Source organism: Orbicella franksi, chromosome 3 (assembly GCF_964199315.1).
Source record: "Orbicella franksi chromosome 3, jaOrbFran1.1, whole genome shotgun sequence".
Lineage (NCBI taxonomy): Eukaryota > Metazoa > Cnidaria > Anthozoa > Scleractinia > Merulinidae > Orbicella > Orbicella franksi.
In genome coordinates this window covers 23175001-23197706 of record NC_138147.1, presented here as the reverse complement: position 1 = coordinate 23197706, position 22706 = coordinate 23175001, and the positions used below count along the sequence as shown (strand labels likewise).

General features: G+C 39.3%; 3 protein-coding genes across 3 annotated transcripts in view; 2 read left to right on the top strand and 1 right to left on the bottom strand.

Annotated features, from left to right (window-relative positions):
• Positions 1–1902, top strand: part of LOC145481691 (forkhead-associated domain-containing protein 1-like) — a 31194-nt gene extending 29292 nt beyond the window's left edge. Inside the window, exon 34 of the mRNA XM_081460211.1 lies at positions 914–1902. Coding sequence (XP_081316337.1) covers positions 914–967 — 54 coding nt within the window. The 3' untranslated portion in view covers positions 968–1902. The remainder of the gene's footprint in view (positions 1–913) is intronic.
• The window catches only part of LOC145482659 (uncharacterized), a 183942-nt gene that overhangs the window by 98404 nt on the left and 62832 nt on the right, over positions 1–22706 (bottom strand). The window lies entirely within an intron of this gene.
• LOC145483115 (5-hydroxytryptamine receptor 6-like) lies at positions 12123–14390 on the top strand. Its single transcript, XM_081461717.1, has one exon. The coding sequence runs from the start codon at positions 13246–13248 to the stop codon at positions 14230–14232; it is 987 nt and encodes a 328-aa protein (XP_081317843.1). The 5' UTR covers positions 12123–13245; the 3' UTR covers positions 14233–14390.

Below are 22706 nucleotides of genomic sequence, written 5' to 3'. Positions count from 1 at the left end.
GGTGTATGCCTTACAGTGAGAAAGGATGAATGATATCCCTACAGGCCTTACAGTAAGAAAGGATGAATAATATCCCTACAGGCCTTACAGCAAGAAAGGATGAATAATATCCCTACAGGCCTTATTACAAAGTAAATCCCTCTCAAGTTATTTTTAGATTACTGCGGACTTCAGAAATGCCAGTAGAGTATTGAAATAGCTAATCCTGTGACGCGAATTTTACTGACGTGGACAGCCAATGCGGCTTTACAGCAGCACGCTTTTTTATCCTCCGCGGTAACAGTATCGGTAACAGTATTGGTAACAGTATCCGCGAAAGGTCTGGATACCAAATTTATCATAAGTAACTTGAGAGGAGATACTTTGACAATTAGGCCTGTATGGAGGGTTAACTCACTTACGCTTCATAGAGATTGAAAGAAACGGGTTGAAGACCTGGCCGCGTTCATTGTACTTTGCTCTGGGGGAAGATACTTTTCTACTGTCTCCCGTAACCTACGTTAAGAGATAGGCGCGGAGTTAAGGAGTACGAAGGGCGGAGAGGAGTACTGACTAGCATAAGCAAAGCAAAATTCGTTAGTGAATGTCAAACGTTCAGCCCTGCTCTAAAACTATGATTGTCCGGGTAACTTGCCTCTCAACGGCTGAAGCAATCGGAGTTGCACGGTTTCGGGGTAAAGTAGAGTTCTGTGTAAGATCAGTCTCACAGGTGATTGACATGGTGACGCATCTTACGCGGCCTTATTGCTAAGCACTCCTTCACTCCTCCCCCCCCCCCCCGGCGCCTCCTGCCAAACGTAAACGTCAAGAAACGTGCTGCTTGTAGCAGGATGTATTTCACTTGACCGTTTCTTGTGGCCCGCACGAGACAAGATTCTTGAGTTGTGACGTAGTTTTTTTTTTTCTGTTGTAGAATTTAACAAGTGCTCGAAGTGCCCACAGTGAGGACAGTTCTGTTAGATTATGATGAATAATAATCACGTGCATTCTACAGTACTGCCCTCTACCATGCGTGATTTTCTCCTCACGAGCGAGAATTATGTTCATGCATGTGACAGTCACGTGGTCTCGCCAGATCTCGTGTCTTCAGCCCGCAACGAGTACTTGACTTTATCCTGCTTCAGCAGTTTACTGTGACGTTGTAACGTGTTTAACGACAAAAACGGAGAATGTCGAATACCTTCTTTTAATGGATTATTGAGTTACAAGATAAGAGCAAAATAAGAGAGACAAAATAGCAATAATACAAAAAGGTCGCGAAAGACGCGGCTTGTGTTCAAAGCGAAGTTGTTCATACATCATCAGCCAGTCAACCTAAGAGCGGCGTTCACGTTTACAAAATCATTTTGGTTACACTATGTTAATAAAGTGACAGCGCTTGTCAACATACTCGGATTTTATTGTAAATACGACATTAATGTACCTAGTAATAAATTATAACGTGTTTAAATTTAAGAATCTTTTGAAATCATAGGTTTTTTTCTCGTCGTATTTTTTCTGTGGCAGTCATTGGAGAATTAATTTGGTTTTCATGACCAAAGGAGTGAAGAGTACAGGGCACCAACTTTCCTTTGATTCCCACAATACTTATTTGTCTTTCACAGACCATCTCTAGGATCCTGGAGAGAGCGATATAAATAAGACTGGTAGCCAGATTGGCATACAGTGATGGTTCACGAATCTACATTTACTGAACTAGGAGAACAGGTTGATCTGTTCGGCTCAAATAAACGAGTAATTTTAAATTTCGCCTTCTCAGAGAGCTGTCGTTTATTTGAATCAGGAGTTTATTCGGGATCTCGCGTTAAATCCGAAAAATTAAATGCTTCTTCGAGTTCTTAAAAGGAGCAACTTTCTTTCATTCACTTACGTAATGAAATATTGAATCAATAAAATGACATTTTTCAGTCAATAGCTAGAGTATTTACTAGCACTGTTGTGTCCCATATCAGTATTTTTTGTATTTTTTATGAGCACAAGGCTTTCCCGCGGCAGTGCAAGAACCGCAACCAAATCTGAACCGACTTAAAGAATTTCATTCAATGCAACCTTAAAACTCTTAGTGTGTACGAAACCGGAAAGTTTTTTAGTTATAGAAACATTAGGGACTCTGTAGCATAAAAGTTGTGAGTAACGAGCTTAGGCAAACAGTGTTTTTTTCCAGATTCAAAGCCCGAGAAAACCTAACCCTTAAACGTCAAATGTTTATCACGCTTGTCATATGGGACAGGCAGGTTGTCATTTTCGTTCACGAGTTAGCTCACAGACGCCTTTGATTAACAAATATATTGTGATGATAATGATGATGATGATACAAGTTTTTCCCTTATTATATTACGATAACGCAAAGAGCTTCGTAAGTTTGTGCAATAACGTCAATTGGAGTTGTACCCTGCCATGAGCGTGGGAGATGCATGGGATAAAACCGCGATGCAGTGTTTACCTTGGATAACCCACCCGTGACATGATTTTCGGTATACTGAAAAATCAAGTCACTCCATGCATCAAGAGAGAACATTACGTGACTAGTATATACTGAAGGCAAGCCTTCAAAAGCTCAGCAAACCCACTGGTAAAATTAAGCGTTCGACTTGTGACACATCTGAATCATGAACGACTTCGTTTGCTTTCTTTGCGCGCGCTAATTAAACGCGTCATAATAGCATAGTATTTCTTCCTGTTTGCTTTATTTGACTGATTAAGCACGGAAGGACTTCCCTTCCCTTTCAGCTTCTTATTTCTGAAACATTTCCTCATGAAGTTTCAATCAAGGATAGGATCCACCAGATACGGCTATGAAAATCTTACCAGATGATATTTGGTTGGAGGTATTTACATTCCTTTCTCAGAGAGATCTTCTCAGAATTGCGCTCGTCTGTCGTACCTGGAACCGCCTGTCACGTGACAGCTCACTTTGGTCTCGCCTTGATCTTGAACCACTCGCCAGATCACTGTCTAATAATGTAATAGAGAGGTTGATAAATACCATGTTTGCACCTCTTGGGAAACACCTCAGCCTCAATAAGAACCTTGTAACGACGGAGATTTTGCAAGGTTTGTTCGAACATTGCTATAGACTAGAAAGCTTGAGTCTTAATGACTGCAGGTTTCATTCAGCTGGACCTTGGTTCGAGCTCCGACCTGATCAGGTGGACACGCTGACTTTCTTGGACTTAAGAAACGCCAGTGGATTTGCTTCAGGAGTTGAGGATGTTTTAACAAAAGCTTACAACTTGAAATATTTAGGTAAGTTTAACATCTTGTGCCTGTGGTTTGTACTTTAACGGGAAGCTTAGCATCATCCCATTATTATCCCATCTAACGTAGTTACAAATCTACTGCGTATTTTAACGGTTTTTTAATGGTTTTTTAACACTGAAGAAGGGTCATATGCCCGAAACGTCTGTGTTTTCATGAACATTTTTGACACTTTCCGATGTTTATACATCCAGTATCGCTTCAATCGTTTTTAACCAAGTGTCACGCATCAGCAACGACTTTTTAGTCTACCAATACACTAGCTTAGCATTATGCATATCTGAAGCTAAGAAATAACAGTTCTTTTTTTTTCTAATTTCACCAAACTTACTGTGTTTTATGGACTGGGTATTCGTGTGCATTATTTTTCTTAAATAGTTTTTTTTTTTACTTTGTGGATACCAAGGAAGGGCTGGTGCCGTGAACAAAAGAAACTTGTATTTCTGAAGCCATATTTTGCCGACTGACGACCGTGTATCAGAATCATGTTGTATTTGCATCTATTGAAATACCATAACATGCCATATTATCCCATGTCATACCATGTTATGTATATATCAGTTACGTAATGTTTCTCGGGTGGCATACCGCAAAATATCCCACGATTGTGTTAATTTTTCAGTATTCCCGGGAGCCTTAGGGTGGGTGTGCATCCAAAAACAATATCAAGTTGTGAACGAAAAACATTGTAAAGCTATTTATTTCTTTTCCTTGCTTACGATTAAAGGCTCTCTCAACATGATACACATTTAAACGATATGTGGCTTTTCCAAAATAGAATACCTGGATCCTTATATTATTTGACCTTAACTCCGTTTTGGCAAGTCAAACGTCAGAAAAGGTAGCCTACAAGCCTAGCCTTGACAACCTTTAAGAATGTTTTCACCCGAGTGCTTTTACCCGAATCATCAGCGTTTTGCCCGAAAAATTTCGAAAATTTCTGAAACTGGGGGGCTGGAACACCACCCCCCCCCCTGCCCGTACGCCTATGTCTCCGGTTCTTATTTCTAAGGGTGTTGGGAAACATTGCCATTGATCATTTGACTGTTGCCTCTAGGTCTTCACTCCTGTATTTGTACCAAACTGTTGATAAGAATGTTCATGACAAAGTACAACCTGTGTATTGTGGATTGTACGCATTGTGACTGGGTCACAGATGAAACTATACGTATCATCGCCGAGAACTCTTTATTTTTGGAGTCGATATGTGTGGCAAAATGCCGTAATGTGCAAGGACGAACATTGCCAACATTGCTAGGAAAATGTTCGCGTTTAAAAACGCTTATTTTAGAAGGAACTCAATTACGAGACGAATATGTCAAGATGACGGATTGGGTTCAAACAAACATTACGGAGTTGAATGTACTAAGCTGTTATCGCCTGTCATTTTCTGGCCTGTCAGACGTGTTACCAAAGCTGAAGCGCCTGCGCTACTTGAAATGCGCGCTGACCGATGAGATCCTTCGATCGATTACGGACGGTTTTCCTTCACTGGAAGTTTTTTTCCTTCACCGTCGGTATCCTGTCACGGTACAGTGTGTTAGTGATTTACTATTTCACTGTCCAAGTGTAACTTGTTTGGATATTTCTTCAATTCCATTAGCGTTTATCTATTTTGAGAGCTTTCTTCCTTGCATGCCTCGGCTTAGGCTACTGAGTTTTGCAGGTAACGAACTCTTGGGTACCGAGAAAATTCTCCGTTCATTGGGTCGAAATTGTCTTGACTTGGAAGTTGTCTGTGTGAACTATTTCCATTCAACAAACAACTTTGAAATCGAACGCTCGTTTGTGTTTTTAATGCAGAATTGTCGGCGGCTCAAAGAACTTATTCTAAATGGTTTATTTGTAAGTAATTTAGTGGCTTGCATTCAGAGCTTGGCATATCATGTGTGCAATAGGAAAGATATATCAATCGCAGAAAATAAGCACTTTTTTCTTCCAGGGCCACGAAATAGCTTAGACAATATTAAAAATGCTACGTATCAATAGTTGTGTCTGTTGTAGAAATTGTTATCTTTGTTGTTACATTTTTTGAAGAACGCGTTAGAACAATAAATTTTGCTGTTCACTTATCATGCTAAGTGTTTTCCAATCAGCACTTGAGGCGGTGTACTTATCAACGAGTCCCTTAGTAAACTATTTCATTTGCCTCTGTTTCAAAACGAGTCCTCGTGCGAACCTTTGCATATGAAAAGGAATTTGACTTATATGAAAATAAACATGCAGGTGAAGAACACTTTTATACAAATGGTTTCGCATGACTCGTTTTGACATAGAGGCAAAAGGCGACTCAGAAAACATCAACAGTAAAATATATGCTGGTTCCCTTGATAAATGATACATTTTGTGCTTTTGACCTTGTTCGTGAAGCCAGGGAAGTGCCAAAGAAAATGTACAAAAAAGACCCTCTGCCTTGTACAAACAAATTAAGTGTTTATTAGACAGGTTCTTTAAAAACTGTGCTGATAAATCAAATCAAGAAAAATTTATACTTCGATAAACTTTTAATCCTGGGTTAGTGTTAACTGACTTCCGAACAACCCGGCCCTGATTAGAACAAGTTAACCAGAGATGAGCCCGCGATCCAGTCGAAAGCCAGCACTTGGTCAGCGTGATCTCGATAAGCTCTAAACTTGAGCCCGCAATATGGTCACATGATACTGGTCAGGTATCAATTGACTATAACATGGATGACCAATATCAAAGAAGCATGCTATAAACCAAGGATGCATGTCTCGGTCAACCTATTAGCTGGAGTATTACCGCCATCGATCTTGCGCGAGTCCGTCCCCCTCGACGCCGTCGTCGTCGTCGTCGTCGTGCATACGCGCCCACGCGCAATACCGCTGGCCATGATACCTGTGAAAAAATTTGTGCATGGTTTTCTTTTTCTCTCCTATAAAAGTATGGTGCTCCGCTTTGAGAGCTACGCTATAAATTAGGGCTACACACTTACAAAATTTGATGTATACCATGTGTACCTGATATACGTAAGGTAGCAATTTTATGTTTTATGACATTTGTTACGTAACTGTATCTATTATTTTATACGTATTGCGGACCCAGGAAGTGTTGTTGGCCAATTTCTGCCCACGTCCTTGATACGTGAGTAAGTAAAATTTTGGATGTTAATTTATTTTTCAAAGATGACCTTAGATGTGTAGATATTGGAAGCGTGAGCTTGAACGTGAACAATCGGTAAGTTCGCTGCCTTGCAGTTTCGAACATTGAACTGCTAGTTGTTATGGAATAGTTGGAATAAAACATATTGTTTCTCTTTTATATTTGGTTAAAGTTCCCGTTATATCATGTTTTTATTACTGTCGATAACGACTTTTCAGGATAAAAGTCACGTGATGTCTTGCGTCGTATTACCACCCGAATTAACTTACATAGAGATATCGTGTGCAGGAGAGCGTGTTCCCAAACAGCATTATTTTTGCACAATTTTATTTTTGGCAAGAAGCCTGGAGTGGTTTATATTTTCGACACTCTAAGCCTTTGAGAACGTTTGCACGCCGAGACATTCTGTAGTGGCGCTTATTAGAAGAGGGCACTTACATCCAGAAAATACAAGAAACTATTACTGCCTTGACATAATTTCCACGCAAACCTAAAATGTCCTTGAGGGCCAGGCCCGCATTGAGGACATTTTTTGTTTTTCTAAAAAAGCAGGTATTGCTTTATTCATTGTGAAAATAAAAAAAAAAAACGAAGATAAACCTTATCTGTCGTCAAGTGTCGCTTGGTTTAAGATTTCTCGGCGGTAATGTAAATTTCTGTCGGGAACAATGCCGAAACAGCACATTTGGTAAGCTTTCTACCTCAACAGTGCAGGAAATAGTAGGCAATGCCATCCCACAAACCACAAAAAGCCACAAAATGTCTCAACTACTTAGAGATTGACTTGAAACAATCGAAAAGGTGTGTAAATATTTGTACAACAAGAACGACTATCGAAGAAGATCTTCCCGTAAACCGTTTGTTATTTGCCACAATTTTCCGGAATGAAGACAACTTTGGAAGTGATTATGCTGAGGATAGTTTGGAAGAAAACTATATTACGTTGCTTTCCGCCGCCTGACATGCTTCATTCAACTCAAAAATAGAACAACAAGACACAAATTTTAACTTCCGGTCTTTTCACACCGTCACGTCGTTTAAAACTAAAGGAGATGTCCACATCATACAGTAGATTGAGGATTTAATAAAACAATCGTTCCAGACGCCCTTGTTGGATACGAAATGACTATAACAAACTCGAACCTTGTTATTTATCGATCACCTGGTGTCGAAAGTGGGCTCATGAAATAATTGTTAATTAACTACCCTTTGAGGGTGGGATTTCTATTTTCTGAGGTCTCACTATTTAGGCAATTTTTCAATGTTCTGTTGAAAGTTTGTGCTTGCAGGTTTATCAATTGTTCAATACCGGCAACACGTTGTGTTTATTATTGAAACTTTGGAGGCGTGCAATCTAAGAAGCTGAAGTGAAGCATTCTTTTGTTTCGTGCTCACTTTAGACACCCACGGCGCACCCATTTCACTCCATGACCCTTCAGACAGCCTCCATACTTTTCACAATAAGACCTGATAACCAAATCACGCAAGAAAGCATACTCTACCAAGAGGGTCAGCCCAAATAAAATCATCAATAGTCATTTGGCGATGTTTCAGCCACGACAGTCACGGAAACACTCACAGGCATCGCGCATGAATTCTTCCTTCGCAATATGTGGATAATGCTCTAGATATGTTAAGTATTTTAAGCAACGCCTCTGATCCCCTTATACCTTGGCCATTTTGTTTTGTCGAAATTTTGAACCATTAAGAATGATTTGATTAATATCCAGTATTATCAAGTGACAACAACCATCAGAGGTCGATGTGAGTGGCTCATGAACTCGGAAATGATAAAGTATAACGACCCAGCTTCAAAAGATGCCACGGCGCCACAAGCACGATTCCAAAACATCCACTGATTGGAGATTAGAAGTGGATCTCTTTTAGATAACAGTGAACGTTTTGCGACATTTCACAGAATAAAACTGTTCGGAGTACTAATACCCTGTCATTTCCATACACAGATAACAAACACCTCCTAATAATCCAATAAATTTCTTGTTTTGTCTTCTGAGAGAGGACAGTAAACTAAACAAAAGGTTACTGGAGAAACGAAAAGCTTCAACTTAGAACTTATCAGTCAACTTATCAGTCAGATGTAATGTTAATAGGTAATAAGACTATAGTAGAGTTTTGAACATAAAATACCGATAACCGTCGAGTTGTTCGAACACTTTTTTAAAACTTCGGATTGTAATTTTAAGCGCAGTCTTATAACCTTTGTGGTAGGCTCCAGCGACAAGCCCGGGGCGACAAGCTACTTTTGAAGCTGTACCTTGGAGTCAGAATCAGGGACTTCATATCTTTATATCTTTACGGTTTTTCTTATCTTTACGGCTTTTCTTTACTTGCAATGAATAACAATTTCAAATACTAGCATTTGAGATAACGTGGTTTAGCAGAAAAACATGCCCGCGACGTAGCAGCAACAAGGTTTTATTGTCAGTCGCGGGACGGTATAACAACATATGCAAACATGTTATTTTTGCAATTTGACCCGGCTTTGTGGAAAGACGTAATAAACCATGCTCAAATACCGGGAAAGAAAATAAAAAGTCGTCTAGAATCTCCGCAGTTCCTATAACTCAAAAGATATTGTTTACATATCCAACTAATATTTTCTTGAAAATAATTACGATTTTAAATAAGCCATACCTTGGAGAATTCTGCAATCTCAAAATACAAGTCGAGATAGGCTTAATGATTTTACAGAGAGACGTAGATTTCAACGATATGTATTCCACCAGACCAATTCTTCAGGTCTATTCCTCGGTCAAAACATATGTCGTAAGGACTAGTTAGATTACTTTGCAGCCAACTGGATTGGAAACGATTTTTCATTGCGTTTTTATTACTCCAGACACATGGTCACACGTTCTACAAAACAACTGATGCACTGTAGTGACAGGTCACGAGTCATTTCGTCTTTGGTGTTGTCGTTTCTCAATAGATGCGGAAGCAGCAGTCAGCAGTGCTGTTTTGATGTTTTGAAGCGATTCGTCTCTCTTTTTTTTCTCCTTTAAGTGTCCTAATTATTTCCAGCGCTTATAAACAGCTACAAATTACAATTTCCCAGCGAAGTGAAATCAATAGGAAAATAGTCTTTTTATAAATAGATTTATGATCATTTATAGAAAAAAGAAAGAGAAGAACAGATATTGTTCGTTCTAATATAAACCTACGAGTGAGTAAGACAAGCTTTTTAAATGTGGATATTATAAGTTCCAAGTTCCTCGCTTTTTCCAATTATAGAAGATACTCAAAATGATTTTTCTGATCGTTGTTATTTGGGAGCGTGTCACTGTGTAAGTGTTTTCTAGTTAACTTGATCCATATTGGTTCTTCGGAGCAGTTAATAGCGAGCAGTTATCGGCCGACTAGGGCAATAAAAATCAGTCTTGGAAAAGATTTACCAAGGTCACTTAGTCAGCAAAAATTCCGCTGCAATCAATGATCACTCTCTAATTAGTTTGCTTCCCCAGTTCTCAACTATTTGAGCTGAGCCGGACAAGCTCTCATATGCCCCATTAGCCCTGACCTTGTTTCGATTCCAGAGTATATTTTTAGAAGGGAATATCGATATTCTTAGAAAACATGAAAAAGGGGCCAACATCACTTTCAGTATTTTTTGAAAGGTTTGGATATATAGGCAAAGACGAAATGTCTAACAAAGTCGCTAAAATTTCATCAGTTCGTTTTCGTGCTTGTTGGTGCTCTCACTACAACTTGAAACCTACAAGAATTGTATAAACTTGTGGGTACAATAACATTACGAAAAATGTTTTTCTTGATACATGGTTGTTTTGTAATAGCCATGATAGCTTTTAATAAAGGTTTGATAGGGGTCAAATAGGCTGCCTCAGAACATCCGGTGGAATTCAAAATGTCACGGGAGTTGTGGATTCGCGTGCTGAAAGCTCATAATCAAGTATCAAGGTAAAAAGAAGAAAAGAACTCAAGTGAGATATGCAAGTGGACACATTCTGTGTAATCCAAAGGAAAAGTTCAAAAATGGTTTAGTTGTAAAGTTTTTTTCTCAGTCAAAGGGAAGCCGTCCGCATAGAACACATTTATATCAGTTTCGGTATCAAGGTGAAATTTCAATATCAAGGTAAAAATGAAAAGTTATCAAGATCTCACATGAGGACTGCAAGTAGACACATTCTGTGGATTGGTGCTTAAGTTGAAATACGGTTGTGAAGTTTTTTCTTCAAAGGGTGGTCGTCCGAATAGAACACATTTATATCAGTTTCAGAGTAGAAAGAAGTCTTTTTCAGTAGAAATGAAGTCCGTGTACTGAATCAACTGCCACAAAAATTAGAAAACAATATTATACCTTTATATGGAATACAAAGATGTTAGAGTGTTTTTGCTACGGCAGGCCAACAAGCTTAAGCTGACAAAACTGATAGCTGCTCTAAACACCGGACAATATTGATAGCCATGTTTATTCCATCCTAAAAAGCTGTTGAAGCTTAAAATGGCATATTCCATTTTTTAATTTTTTTTTATTTTTAGAGACTGTTTCTGACGCAATATTGGAATCACCCACATTTTAATTTTTTTTTTTTTTAACGTGGAAATAATGACAAAAAAAATTCACAGAAAACCGCAACCCTCCGGTGGTTGATGGTGGTAAACTCGTATCTCGGCTAAAAGCGTAAACAACGATATGGCAGTATGTTGAATTGAAATGCTTTAATTGTTTACCATTCGAACTGCTTTTAATTGTTTCCATAATTTCTATAGCTCGAATATAAGTTTTTTTTTAGAAGTCGCTGATCTATTTACAGTGGTAGGCTGCGAACATTGCTAATGAAAACAACTTTGTTTTTCATCATGCATCCGTTGCGTTCATATACAATCATTATTGTTTATTATACCCTGACCAACATTACTTTAAGATATTCTACCAGATGCTCATTTTTCTTGAGTCGTGCTATTCCTGATCTTTAACAAAAGAAAACCTTTACCACAGGAAAACAAAAGAGCCAAGAGAACTCTTCCTTAAAACTCAACCTACAAAAACTTTGGCAATCATTTTTCGCAGGCTAAGAAACCTTATCTGGTCGATATCTTTTTCTATTCGGAGCTAAGTAGATATGAACTCCACGAGCGAAAATATTGATACTAATAGAAACTGAACGTCCTTGAATAGCTCGGGCCGCCACGTGTGTCTTAACGTCGAGAAACAGTCTAAAGGAAACAAGAACGACTGCAGTTTATGAGAGAATTCGTATTCATCCACATCCAAATACATGGCATACACATGCCGGTACAGCAGAAACACGAGTGCTTTCTTAGGCGTTGGCGGAACGTGCAACAAAACGGACGGCAAGGCGGTCATGGATGTCGTTATCGACAATTCTAGTTCTGCGTATATCCGCTGGGCACCATCCAGGCGGTCTTAACTGAGGGGATTCGGAACTACACGTTAATCCAGTTCATCACGCAACTGTACTATCGATCCTTCCTTCATGAGCTAGGGAGTCTTCAAACCACCCTTGTGTGAAATTCGTAGCCGGCTTGGTTGTAACTGTCCGGAAAAGACGTAAAGCACTACTTTAGTATAACTGAAACGTATCATCAACGGCATCCTAAACCAAATAGCTAGAAATGTTTATTTCGATCATGTGTGCAAAAGAAAATTATATTTAAACAAAAAACAATTGGCCTTTTAATAATTTCGTAAAGAAAGTTGCAAACTTGTGAGCCTTGATGAACAAAATGAGTGAAGAATGAGCTTAAAAACGAGATCTTAAAATTAATAACCTAACGAAACTGTTACAACAATAGTGGAATATGGACTCATCCGTTATACTTCTTTGTTTGTTCTATACACTCAGTAAAGTGGAGTTGTATGTTCACAAGCGAGAGATTTGTGCAATGAGCAAATGTCAATGCAAATGCCAAAACAGTTCTGATTAAATCGGGATCTTTACCAAAACGAATTTACACACAATGACTTCGATGGTAGCCTGGCGGTGCTTTGCAGGGCAAGTAACTCTATCCCTGCTGATTGCGCAGAATGTTTTTCCTGCATCCAGCGATTTCTTTCTTTATGTTCTAGATAATTTTATGTAGAATGCAATGTAAATTCCCTGACGTTTATCAAAGTAGCGAGAAGCAGCAATACTCGTTTAACTCTCGAAACTATAGTGCTTGTATTCAGGGGTTAGTTCTCAAAACCAAAAGTAAACCTGACAGTTAAAAAGATACTTCAGTATTGTTCATACAGTCGCTTAGATTGTGACGTCACATGGGGGCTCGTTAAAAGAAAGACATGAAATTGAATGCAGTCATTTGGTGGAATATCTTGGACCGCCAGATTACTTTTGCCGGGCTTATTTCTCGCGCAAGTCCAAAGCTTCGTGGGCAGGCAGGTAGGTTGCTGCCATCACAAACTATGAATACATGAAATTATTACAGTTGTATTATAACTATTTCATTTAAAACCTGTTTTATACAGCGCAAAAATTAAATGTGTATTTATTTCGAGAAATTTTATTATAGCATACCAGCTAACTAGTTCCACTAGCCGTTACTTTGTGTTACTTGTATGTAGCAGAGACAAGTATTTAGAAACTTGCTATTCCTGTTAATTCGTGTCAAGAAAGGGTAGCTTCATACAAATGCCTTGCTAATCGTGTTGATCTTTTTATTGAGCAGTATACAGATGCCTCAAGATATTGGTCAATTTCAAGAAGAGGCCGGTCCATTAATTCCTGAAACACAAGTTTCCTAGATATCTAAAAGACCTTGTAGGAAAGTGAAGAGCTACAATTTTAAAGCACCAACTGCATCTGAACAAGATCCGAGGATAAATGACTGAAGGCTTAAAAAGGTTTGGTGGGGAACTCTTTGATGCAAATATCGTGTCAAAGCCAACTGTCTGTGCACGTGGAAAGTTATTTTTATATACACACAGTTGAAATGGTGTATGGTCCATTACCTTTGACCCTTGAAACTGTGCTAATCGTACAGACCAGTTTGATTGTTGGATTTAACAGTGCTGTCTGGTTCCTGTTCTTAAAGCGCCGTAATCTGCGAAACAAGTCTAATTATTTCATGGCCTCACTCTCCGCATCGCATCTTTTCCTCGGGCTGTTCGGTATACCTTGTTATGTATCATCTCGAAGGAAAATGAATTCCACTCTCGTTTTATGTACAGAGGTTTTCTACTACTTCCTGTGTTCCTCGATTCTTAACATGTACCTGGTTACTTACGAACGCTATCTATCAATAATGAAACCACTCTATTACCATCGGCGCATGAGCAACACGTTTGTGGTAGCAGCGATCTGCACAGCATGGCTGCTTCCGAGCGTGCCCATTACAGTTGACGCATTATTTAGGACTACGATGAGAATGCATCGTTTCTCCACTGGCTACCTGGTTTATCATTGGATGCAAACGCTGACGTTCCTGGTTATATTTCTGTTACTTGCAGCAGTGAACACGGCCATGTTTCGTGTCGCCAAAAGACAGCTCCAAGCAATACAGGCAGCTCATGTCATGAACTCAACAATCCACCGACGACTTAGCGGACAGTCCAATAGGCGAGAAAAAAGAACAACTTTTTTCTTTGTTTATATCGTTACTACATTTGTGGTGTTCTGGCTTCCCAGGATTGGATGTGAAGTCTACGAACTTGTTCATTACAAAATTTTGGATCACACCGACCTTGACGTTGTAACTTTGTGTATTGCTCTTCTCAATCCAATATTCGACCCTCTTATTTATCTGTTTTTCAAAGCCGACTTTAAGAGAGCAATGCGAAAAATGCTTCGTAGAAGATATATGCTTCGCGCCCGTGTGTCTCCCGTTAGAAATGTGTCACGGGTAAATTAACTTTAACTAGATCTAGATTTAACTTGGTCTATTGTATTTCTTTTCTAGGTTTCAATTTTTTTTAAGACTTCTAAATTCAGTAGTTAACAAAGAGGTAAAGTTATATCAAGGCAAAAAACTGAATTAACCATAGCAGACAAATGAACAGAAAGCACTTCACTCACATTAATTTACAACTGAAAAGTTAGATTTCCTCGCAAAGCAAAGACATTTGTTTTTTTCTTGAACCACTGATTCGAGAAATAAATATCAAATGCACTTTGGTTTATAATTGTTGATAGATCAAAACTTACTGCGAGAGTTTTCGTGACAAGAAATTAGCCTTATCGATTTAACCTCAACAAGGGATTCAAAGAACGCTAAACGTAAGCCGCTCTTTTCCGGCATTATTTATTCGAGTGAAGTGTTTAATCAAGTCCTTGAGAAACAAATGGACCTTGTCGTGTTTGAGAGTTTTATAGACCTGTGATACGAATATTACAAGCAACGGAAATATTCTTTTTCATTATCTAAGTTTAATTCTGATTGATTGCGGTAAAACGTTCAAAACACAACTAAAGGCACAAACCATGAATAAAAGTCCTACATTTGGGCATAATTTATTCTTTTCACCGGAAGTAAATTCATAGCCTATCTCAAACCTGTATATAGGTGGGCATGTAAATCAATCTTCTGCAAAACTCTCAGTTATGGTTTCCAAGTATTTGCTGCAAAGGTTTGTAAAATTCGAATAAGTAATTTTTAATTACGATGAGTACGATTGTTTTTGACCAACTTATATATTTTGACAATTCGAGGTTTTCACTGAGAAACGTTTTGAAGAGTTTGGCGGCTAAAAGGTCTAAAGAACAGCATTGGAAGACGCTGTGTTTTGGATGAGAAAGACTGGAAACTTATCAAGAGCTTGCAACATGTGATGCGGATTCGTTGCTTCGAATTATCAATTTCTACTTCACCCCCCCCCCCCCCCCCGCAAAAACAGCACATTTCCTGTAGCTTTCAGTTTTTCTTAAGGTTAATGTTTTGAGCAACTAAATTTAACAATTTTTTACCCATTATTTAGCAGCTGATTAATTAAGTGATTTCTTCGATCCTAACTGACTGTTCTCATCACAACTGAAACAAGTTAATTTTTTTAGCGAAATTTGTGATTTTTCAAGAAATAGGGACAGGTCTTTATCATCTGGGAGCCAAGGAAAGAGGGTACTAGGATTTTGGTATGAAACCCGATTCTAGTACCTGATCTCCTCTCTGGTATATTTTCGTCAGTCCACAATTGAACACCACACGTCTCCTCGTCGATGCTTATTAAATGTTCTCTTGAAAAATACGCCCAAAACAAGGAAAAATGATAAATTCGAAAAATTCAATTAGCGACTCCTTTGCATAGTTTAAGACCCAGTCTAGCCTAAGTCCTCGCCAATTTTGGTATAGCGAAACAGATCGGTCGAGTGTCGTATCCATTTCTCGTCTAAAAATTATAGTCACGAATTTAATCGTTCGAATTGAGCTCACATTCGAATTGAGAACACAGCTCATCAATTTTGCGATTTTCAATATCTCAGGCTTTATCAGCAGTCAATCAACCAACCAACCATGCAACTAATAAACCTGTGGCCCTCGATTAAGAATTTTAAAAGACTTCTTATAACTATTTTAAGACCTAAAAATCTAAATATACAAATATAAGAACATGATTAACCGCCGCCTGGTTAGCTCAATTGGGAGAGCGCCGGACTGCTGTGCAGGAGGTCGAAGGTTCGAGCCCCAGACCGGACCAACACTCAGGGTCTTAAAATAACTGAGGAGAATGTGCTGCCTTTGTAATTACATCTACAAATGGTTAGACATTCAAGTCTTCTCGGATAAGGACGATAAACCGTAGGCCCCGTCTCACAGCACTTCACTGATCTGGTTCTTGTGGGACGTTAATGACACTGCTCGAAAAGAGTAGGGGACGTAGAACCCGGTGTTATGGTCTATCTGACTTGTGCCGGTCATTGGTCTGGTGTGGGTAAGGTGAGATCATGCATGGACTGAAGTGGATGCAAAGTGCGCCTTCATATGCTGACGTCCGATCTCACCTCTCTGGTTCCTCCGCAATTCAGCTCCTGGCTGCAAGGGAGGAAATTGGCAACAAATATCTATCTATCTATCTATCTAAAATAATTAAGTTAAGTCGAGTACAGTCAAACCTGTATTAGTGAACACCTTCGGGAAATGCGCTAAATATAGATTTAGCCAAGCACAAAAGCGGAGCTCCTGATTACAGTAAGTTAATCTGGCTTGAGCTTGCGTTCAAATCGAAACCAGTACTTGAGTAGCTGCCAACTACAAAAACACGTGATCTCGAAGAGTTCTAAAGATGAGCCCACGATATGGTCACGTGTTACTCTTAGCTGATACCTTGTTTTGACAGGTGTCATTTGACCATAACATGGATGTCCAATATCAAAAATGTACGTTGCAAACAAGGGCTGCATGCTTCGGTCGACCTATAAGCTGGAGAATGGCCGCCATGTTGCGCATCGTCGTCGTCGTCGTGTGGTAGGGCGCACGTGCCCACAATCTTTGCCGCTACTCGCTAGCAATGCATCCTCGGGTACCCAGGGGCTACTAGCCGGGACGTAGCGATATTTTCGGGCGAAAGTTTACTTCAAGAGCTGAAGAGCCCCTGGGAACGTATTATTACCGAACCAGTTCCAGAAGTGGTCGAATTCCGTCCCTCTGATTGGCCAGAAAAATATTATTCTGGCCAATCAGCGAGGAGGTCTAGCCGGGTAACTCTCTCGCCTTCTTACACAAAGTGGTTTTCTTTATCGATCGACCTGCTTCGCCCGTACGGCGGGAAGATTCTCGTGGAGAGTTTCAGAAAAAAATAAAAGATTCAACGAAGCCGAGGAAATCGCAAGCCGTAACATGAGGGCTAGGAAGCAATACTCTTCCATCAATTTTCTCGGCGGATTTATCGAAGGTATATCGTAAATTTTTATAGCTAATGTACGCGATTTCTACACTGTTGTTTTTGTTTGCAGGGAAAGCTAGTCGAGTGCACAAGCTTACTTATTATTTCTCCTCGATCGTTGAACAACTTCTGAAACTTTCCACGAAGTGCAAATCGCCGTTGCACAGGCCCCGCAACTAGGGACTTTAGGCAGCGGGAACGCGGACGGCGACGGGGACGCCGAAGCCTGTGAGAAGGCTGGGGAGAGAACGCCGTTGTAGCGGGAATTCACAAACATTAAGCAGCACCGTCGGAAACTGCGGATTCTACACTGTCAAGCTTATTGACATTGTTGATATTCGTCCTCTGTTTATCAGGATGAACTAGGATGACTTCATTGAAAGAAGTTCGCAATCAACTCTTGATAATCCACGATGAAGGTGTGGTTAAACGATGACGAACTTCTACTCTTGTACGATTTAACTGAACCGGTCTAATGATCTCGACCAACCTTATGATTCCTTTCCTGATTTTAACTTCGATGGTTTGAAGACGACGATTGCCTGTCCGAATTTCGCTTCCACAAACGCAACTTGTCCCTTCTCGCTGAGTTGTACAATGAAGTAAATGAACTTATTATCAGCAGATGTTTAATCAGACTGGCGCGACAAATCAGTGTGCCGACTGATAAAGATCTAAGTAAACCACTGATCTTACGACTGAAACTGGAAACAGCTACACGAGTTTTAATGGTGTCTACCCTTTTAAATGAGTTAGAATTTCACCATAATGAGCCATTTGACATTTGAGTATTTCTTGAAAGGAAAAATTTCGATTGAAATTCGTGTAAGTTGTCTTTATTTACATAAGCTTTCAAAAAGATATTTCACGGTACTCACATGTTCGCCGACTGGCTTGAGTTCGCTTCAGATTTCTCGACGTTTCTATATAAAATGAAATATCTCACATAACAAGAGAAAACAAGCATTAAAGTTCCTCGAAATTAGTAACACGGGTTATTTAGCGTTGACACAGCAGAGGAAACGAAAGCGAAAACTCACGTTTTCAGACAACGCGAAATGAGCTTCCCTCGCGTCGGGCCCGAACGCAGAACGTCAACCTGTTTCCCGCCAGTCATGCGCAGTGGACCTTTTGGCTTTTCCCTGATCTTACGGCGTTCCCGTCGCCGTCCGCGTTGTCGTTGCTTAAAGTCCCTACTATGTCGACCGAACGTGGGAACGATCGGCTAATTACTGCTATTCTGTTCCGGCTTCGGGCCGGCTGAGCTCCGCCATTATTATTAGCTTCCATACACAGAGACGTTCGCGCGAAAATTTATTCAATGTAGATTATATATTTCTGGGGTGAGATATTGAGTGCTTGCGTCAGAAATACAAAGAGCAAATGAGAACATTGCTAAAATAATTAAAACTAACCACTAAGAATTGTCTGACGATAGAAGCGTCTGGGAATGGACAAAATTTATCATGAGGGACCCGTGCAATACAATTCTCGAAGAAAAGAGCCAGAAGCAGAGCGGACAAGGAAGCTCAATTAGAAAAAGAGTATTCCTCGGCTAAACAGATACATGAAAATGATTCTTGTGAAAACAACTTGAATATGTTGATTACGGCTCGAGAAAAGATAGAATCCTTTTACCAAGAGAAAACCAGATAGATAATAATTTGTGCGCGAACCTGTTGGCATGAATATGGTAAAAAAAGTTCCAAATACATTCTCAACCTGGAAAAACGAAACCACGCAAAGAAACATATGCGGAAACTGAATATTAATAATTTATTGACCACTGATCCAACAGTCATTCTCGTTGAACAGAAGCGCTTTTACCAAGATTTGTATCCAGGTAGCAACAAATGTTCTAATAACGCTATCGAGACTTTTCTGATGAATTTAAACATCCCTAAACTCACGGATGAACAAAAAGGTTCGTGCGAAGGTAAGATCCATCAGGAGGAGGGTAAAAGTATCATTGATTCTTTTCAGAATAATAAAACCCCAGGGAGCGACAGCATCCCGATTGAATTTTACAAAAGATGTTGGCCCTTGATAGAAGAAGCTTTTATTAATTGCATTAATGAATGCTTTGAAAAAGGTGAGTTAGCGGGTTCTCAGAAGCAGGCAGTAGCAACTCTTATTGAAAAAAAAGGCAACGACCGTCTCTTTTTGGCCGTCAATTTCATTATTAAATGTAGATGTTAAAATAATGCCTAAAGTCATCGCCACTAAAATTAATAATGTTTTATCCACTATTGTTCATCACAATTAAACCGGATTCATCAATGATTGTTACATCGGCGATACAGTAAGATCTATTTTTGATCTGATGGATTTTACACTGTCAAAAAACATTCCCGTGCTACTGATTTTTGTCGACTTCCTCAAGGCCTTTGATATCCTTGAATGGAACTTTGATAGCCTTGAATGGAGTTTTTAACTTTGGTCCAGATTTTATCCGCTGGGTAGAAAGTTTTTATAAGAATATTCAAAGTTGCGTTATAAATAATGGTTTTGCGTTGGACTTTTTTGCCTTGGAACGTGGGGTCAGGCAAGGGGACCCATTATCTCCTTATCTCTTTGTACTAACAGAGGAAGTTCTGGCAATCGCTGTACGGCAGAATACGGGTATCAGAGGCATTTCTATTGATGGACAAGAAACCAAGCTGCTCCAGTACGCAGACGATACAACAGCAACCCTTTATGACTTTAACTTACCCGAGCTTTTTTTTGACTTATTAGATACTTTCAAACTACTTTCAGGTTTAGCAATTACCTACAGTAAAACAAAAGGTATGTGGATCGGATCTTGTAGAAATAACAACTCTAAACCCTTCGGTATCAAATTCCCTCGCGAACCTATCAAGGCTCTAGGCGTATACCATTCATGCGATACAGCCCTTCTTCGAGAGAAACTTCATTGAGAATTTGGACAAGATTAAAAAACTACTGAACCTATGGTCCTGTAGAGGCTTATCACTCTACGGCAAGGTGACTGTCATTAAATCCCTAGTTATACCGAAATTCGTTTACATATGCTCTCTCATGCCTGTTGCGGACAAATTTGTGAAAGAGTTAAATCGACTAGTTTACAAATTTGTGTGGAATGGCACAGATAAGGCAACTCGTTTTTCGACAATTAACGATTATGCTAAAGGTGGTTTAAAAATGATTGACATAGATTTTATGATCAATCTTTGCGTTTGGCCCGACTACAAAGGATATAAAATGTTACGGAAGGCCGGTGGAAATTGTACCCCTCTCACCTTTTAGCAAAGTTCGGAGGTCTGTTCCTGTTTAACTGTAATTACGATGTTAATGACCTCTCGGTTCCTTCACTATTCTATTCTCAACTTTTGAAATGGTGGTCGAGTTTCGTGAAGACTTTGCTTCTCCAAAAGACTGGCACAATATAATATGGAACAATCGGGATATTCGTATAGACGGCAGTCCAGTTTTTTAAAAACGATTTCTTCCTCTCAGGTGTAGTGTACTTGAGGGATCTCCTTTTAAATTGCAATAATATTGATTCTTTTGAGATTGCTGCGAGGAACATAGAAAATTCTAATTTTCTTATATGGATGGGCCTTCGGGACTCCCGGATTCCATCTCACCTAAAGGACAATACTATAAGTAGATCCCCATCCTCTACTATAACATCTTTCTCCACTGGCAATGGCGACAAGGTATTTTGTGTGAACAGAAGTCAGGGGATTACTATTTACTACTTATCAGCAAAAAAGCCAAACTACCAAATGCAATCACCATTCTTCATGGGGATTTCAGCCTGTCAGAAAAACAACTGCAACAAGTCTTTTTGCTCCCACATAAAGTTGCTCTTGAACCCTACGTCAGAACTAGAATCCTTTATACAAATGAAAAGCTCCACAAAATTGGCTTCATTTCACACAAAGATTGTACAGTTTTGTAAAAGCGAATTTTTACTATTATGTTATGTTTAACTCCAGTTATTTAACTGTTTAACTATTTAATACTTATTGTTTTGTATAAATACATACACTGTATGGAATGTAAATAGTTGCATTGTAAGTAATGTCCCTAAGTGCACTGTAAGTAATGGAAAATATCTGTGTCACTAGTAATGTAAGTAGTTGTACTGTAAGTAACGTAAATAACTGTATCGTTTAATGTAAGCAATGTGAAAAAAAATCAACCAAATCAACCAAATCAACCAAATAATTCAAGCATCCAAACTCAAACCAATATTGACCGGTACAACCCAGTTCTGATTATCCTCTAAACTATCCACGCGATCTTGTTTTTGACCAACATAGATGTGTTGAGAAGCCAATCTTGTCTTGTTGTTCCAGTTGTTCTGATCCCCGTGGTTGTCCATAGGGCGTCTACCTAAATAAATTACTCCAAAACTTTCTTCTTAATCCGCGGTAAATTTTCTCTTCTTCTCTCTTGACTTAAGGACGTTCGGGCAGAAGTTTTCCAACATTGATTTTTTCCGAGACTTTTACCACTGTAAGATGATGAGTTAGTTATGTCAGAAATGTAAAAAAAATGGGGGGTCACCGACTTCATTTTGGAGAGAACATGACCGGAAGAACACCCTAAATCTGAAAAAATCGGGTTTCGTTAGCGAATAAGGCCCCAGTGTCTGTAAGCCCCAAAATAGTGCAATTAGATGTTTGAAGTGAAATGTTCTCTCCCAAATATTGTTTAAGTGGACAACACCTACGATCCAACTTTCCTCGCAAAGAAAAAGTGGCAATCGCTTTTGGAGGGGTCTTCCCTACAGCCGCATTGTAACAAGCACGGCTTTAATGCTGAATGTTATAATGACAAAGTCGTATCTGCAGCCACCACAATCGGCATCGTTAGCAACGACAATAGTAGATGTGGAACATGCGACTATAGAATTGGGTTTGGCTTTGCCGGAAAGAAAGGTGGACAGCACAATGGCAACTCGTGTGGAAATGAAGCAACGAATTTGGCCGCGAATTATCCTAACAGACACACGAAGACGTTTTGCTACATTCTTGTTCTACGACAAGTTGAGAATTGAAGACAAATACACTGTAGTGACACAGTTTGATAGTTTTTTTTTTCCAAACGCAGTACTTACGTGCACCTTAATTGTGGAAATAATGAGCACCAGATCAGTTGGCACCAAGGTTGTCTGAGATCTTTGATAAGTCTAGCGATCCCTCTGTACTCAGCAGTGAAGTTACAAATGGACGTTCTCCTTAAGAGATTACAATAAAGCTATGTAACTCTGTGTTATTATTATTGTTTGCCTAAAATGCATGTACTGACCGAGTGTGATTGCACGTACATTCTACAATGGTCTACAATTGTAATTACATTTTGTATCTCGTAAAATCAGTCAATAGAACTGCTGATGGCAAAAAGTGTTATATTCCCTCGTTTGTCTGGTGTATTTATACGTGCTTGTTGTAACTCATGGAAATTCAGAGCTGGCGAGAGAATTTTCCATGCGTTTCTTTATATAACTAGCTGCGAATTGTTTCGTGTAATTGAAAAG

Excerpts from the sequence above, each read along its gene's own strand:
- LOC145483115 (XM_081461717.1), top strand. The coding sequence starts at position 13,246 with ATGCAAATATCGTGTCAAAGCCAACTGTCTGTGCACGTGGAAAGTTAT.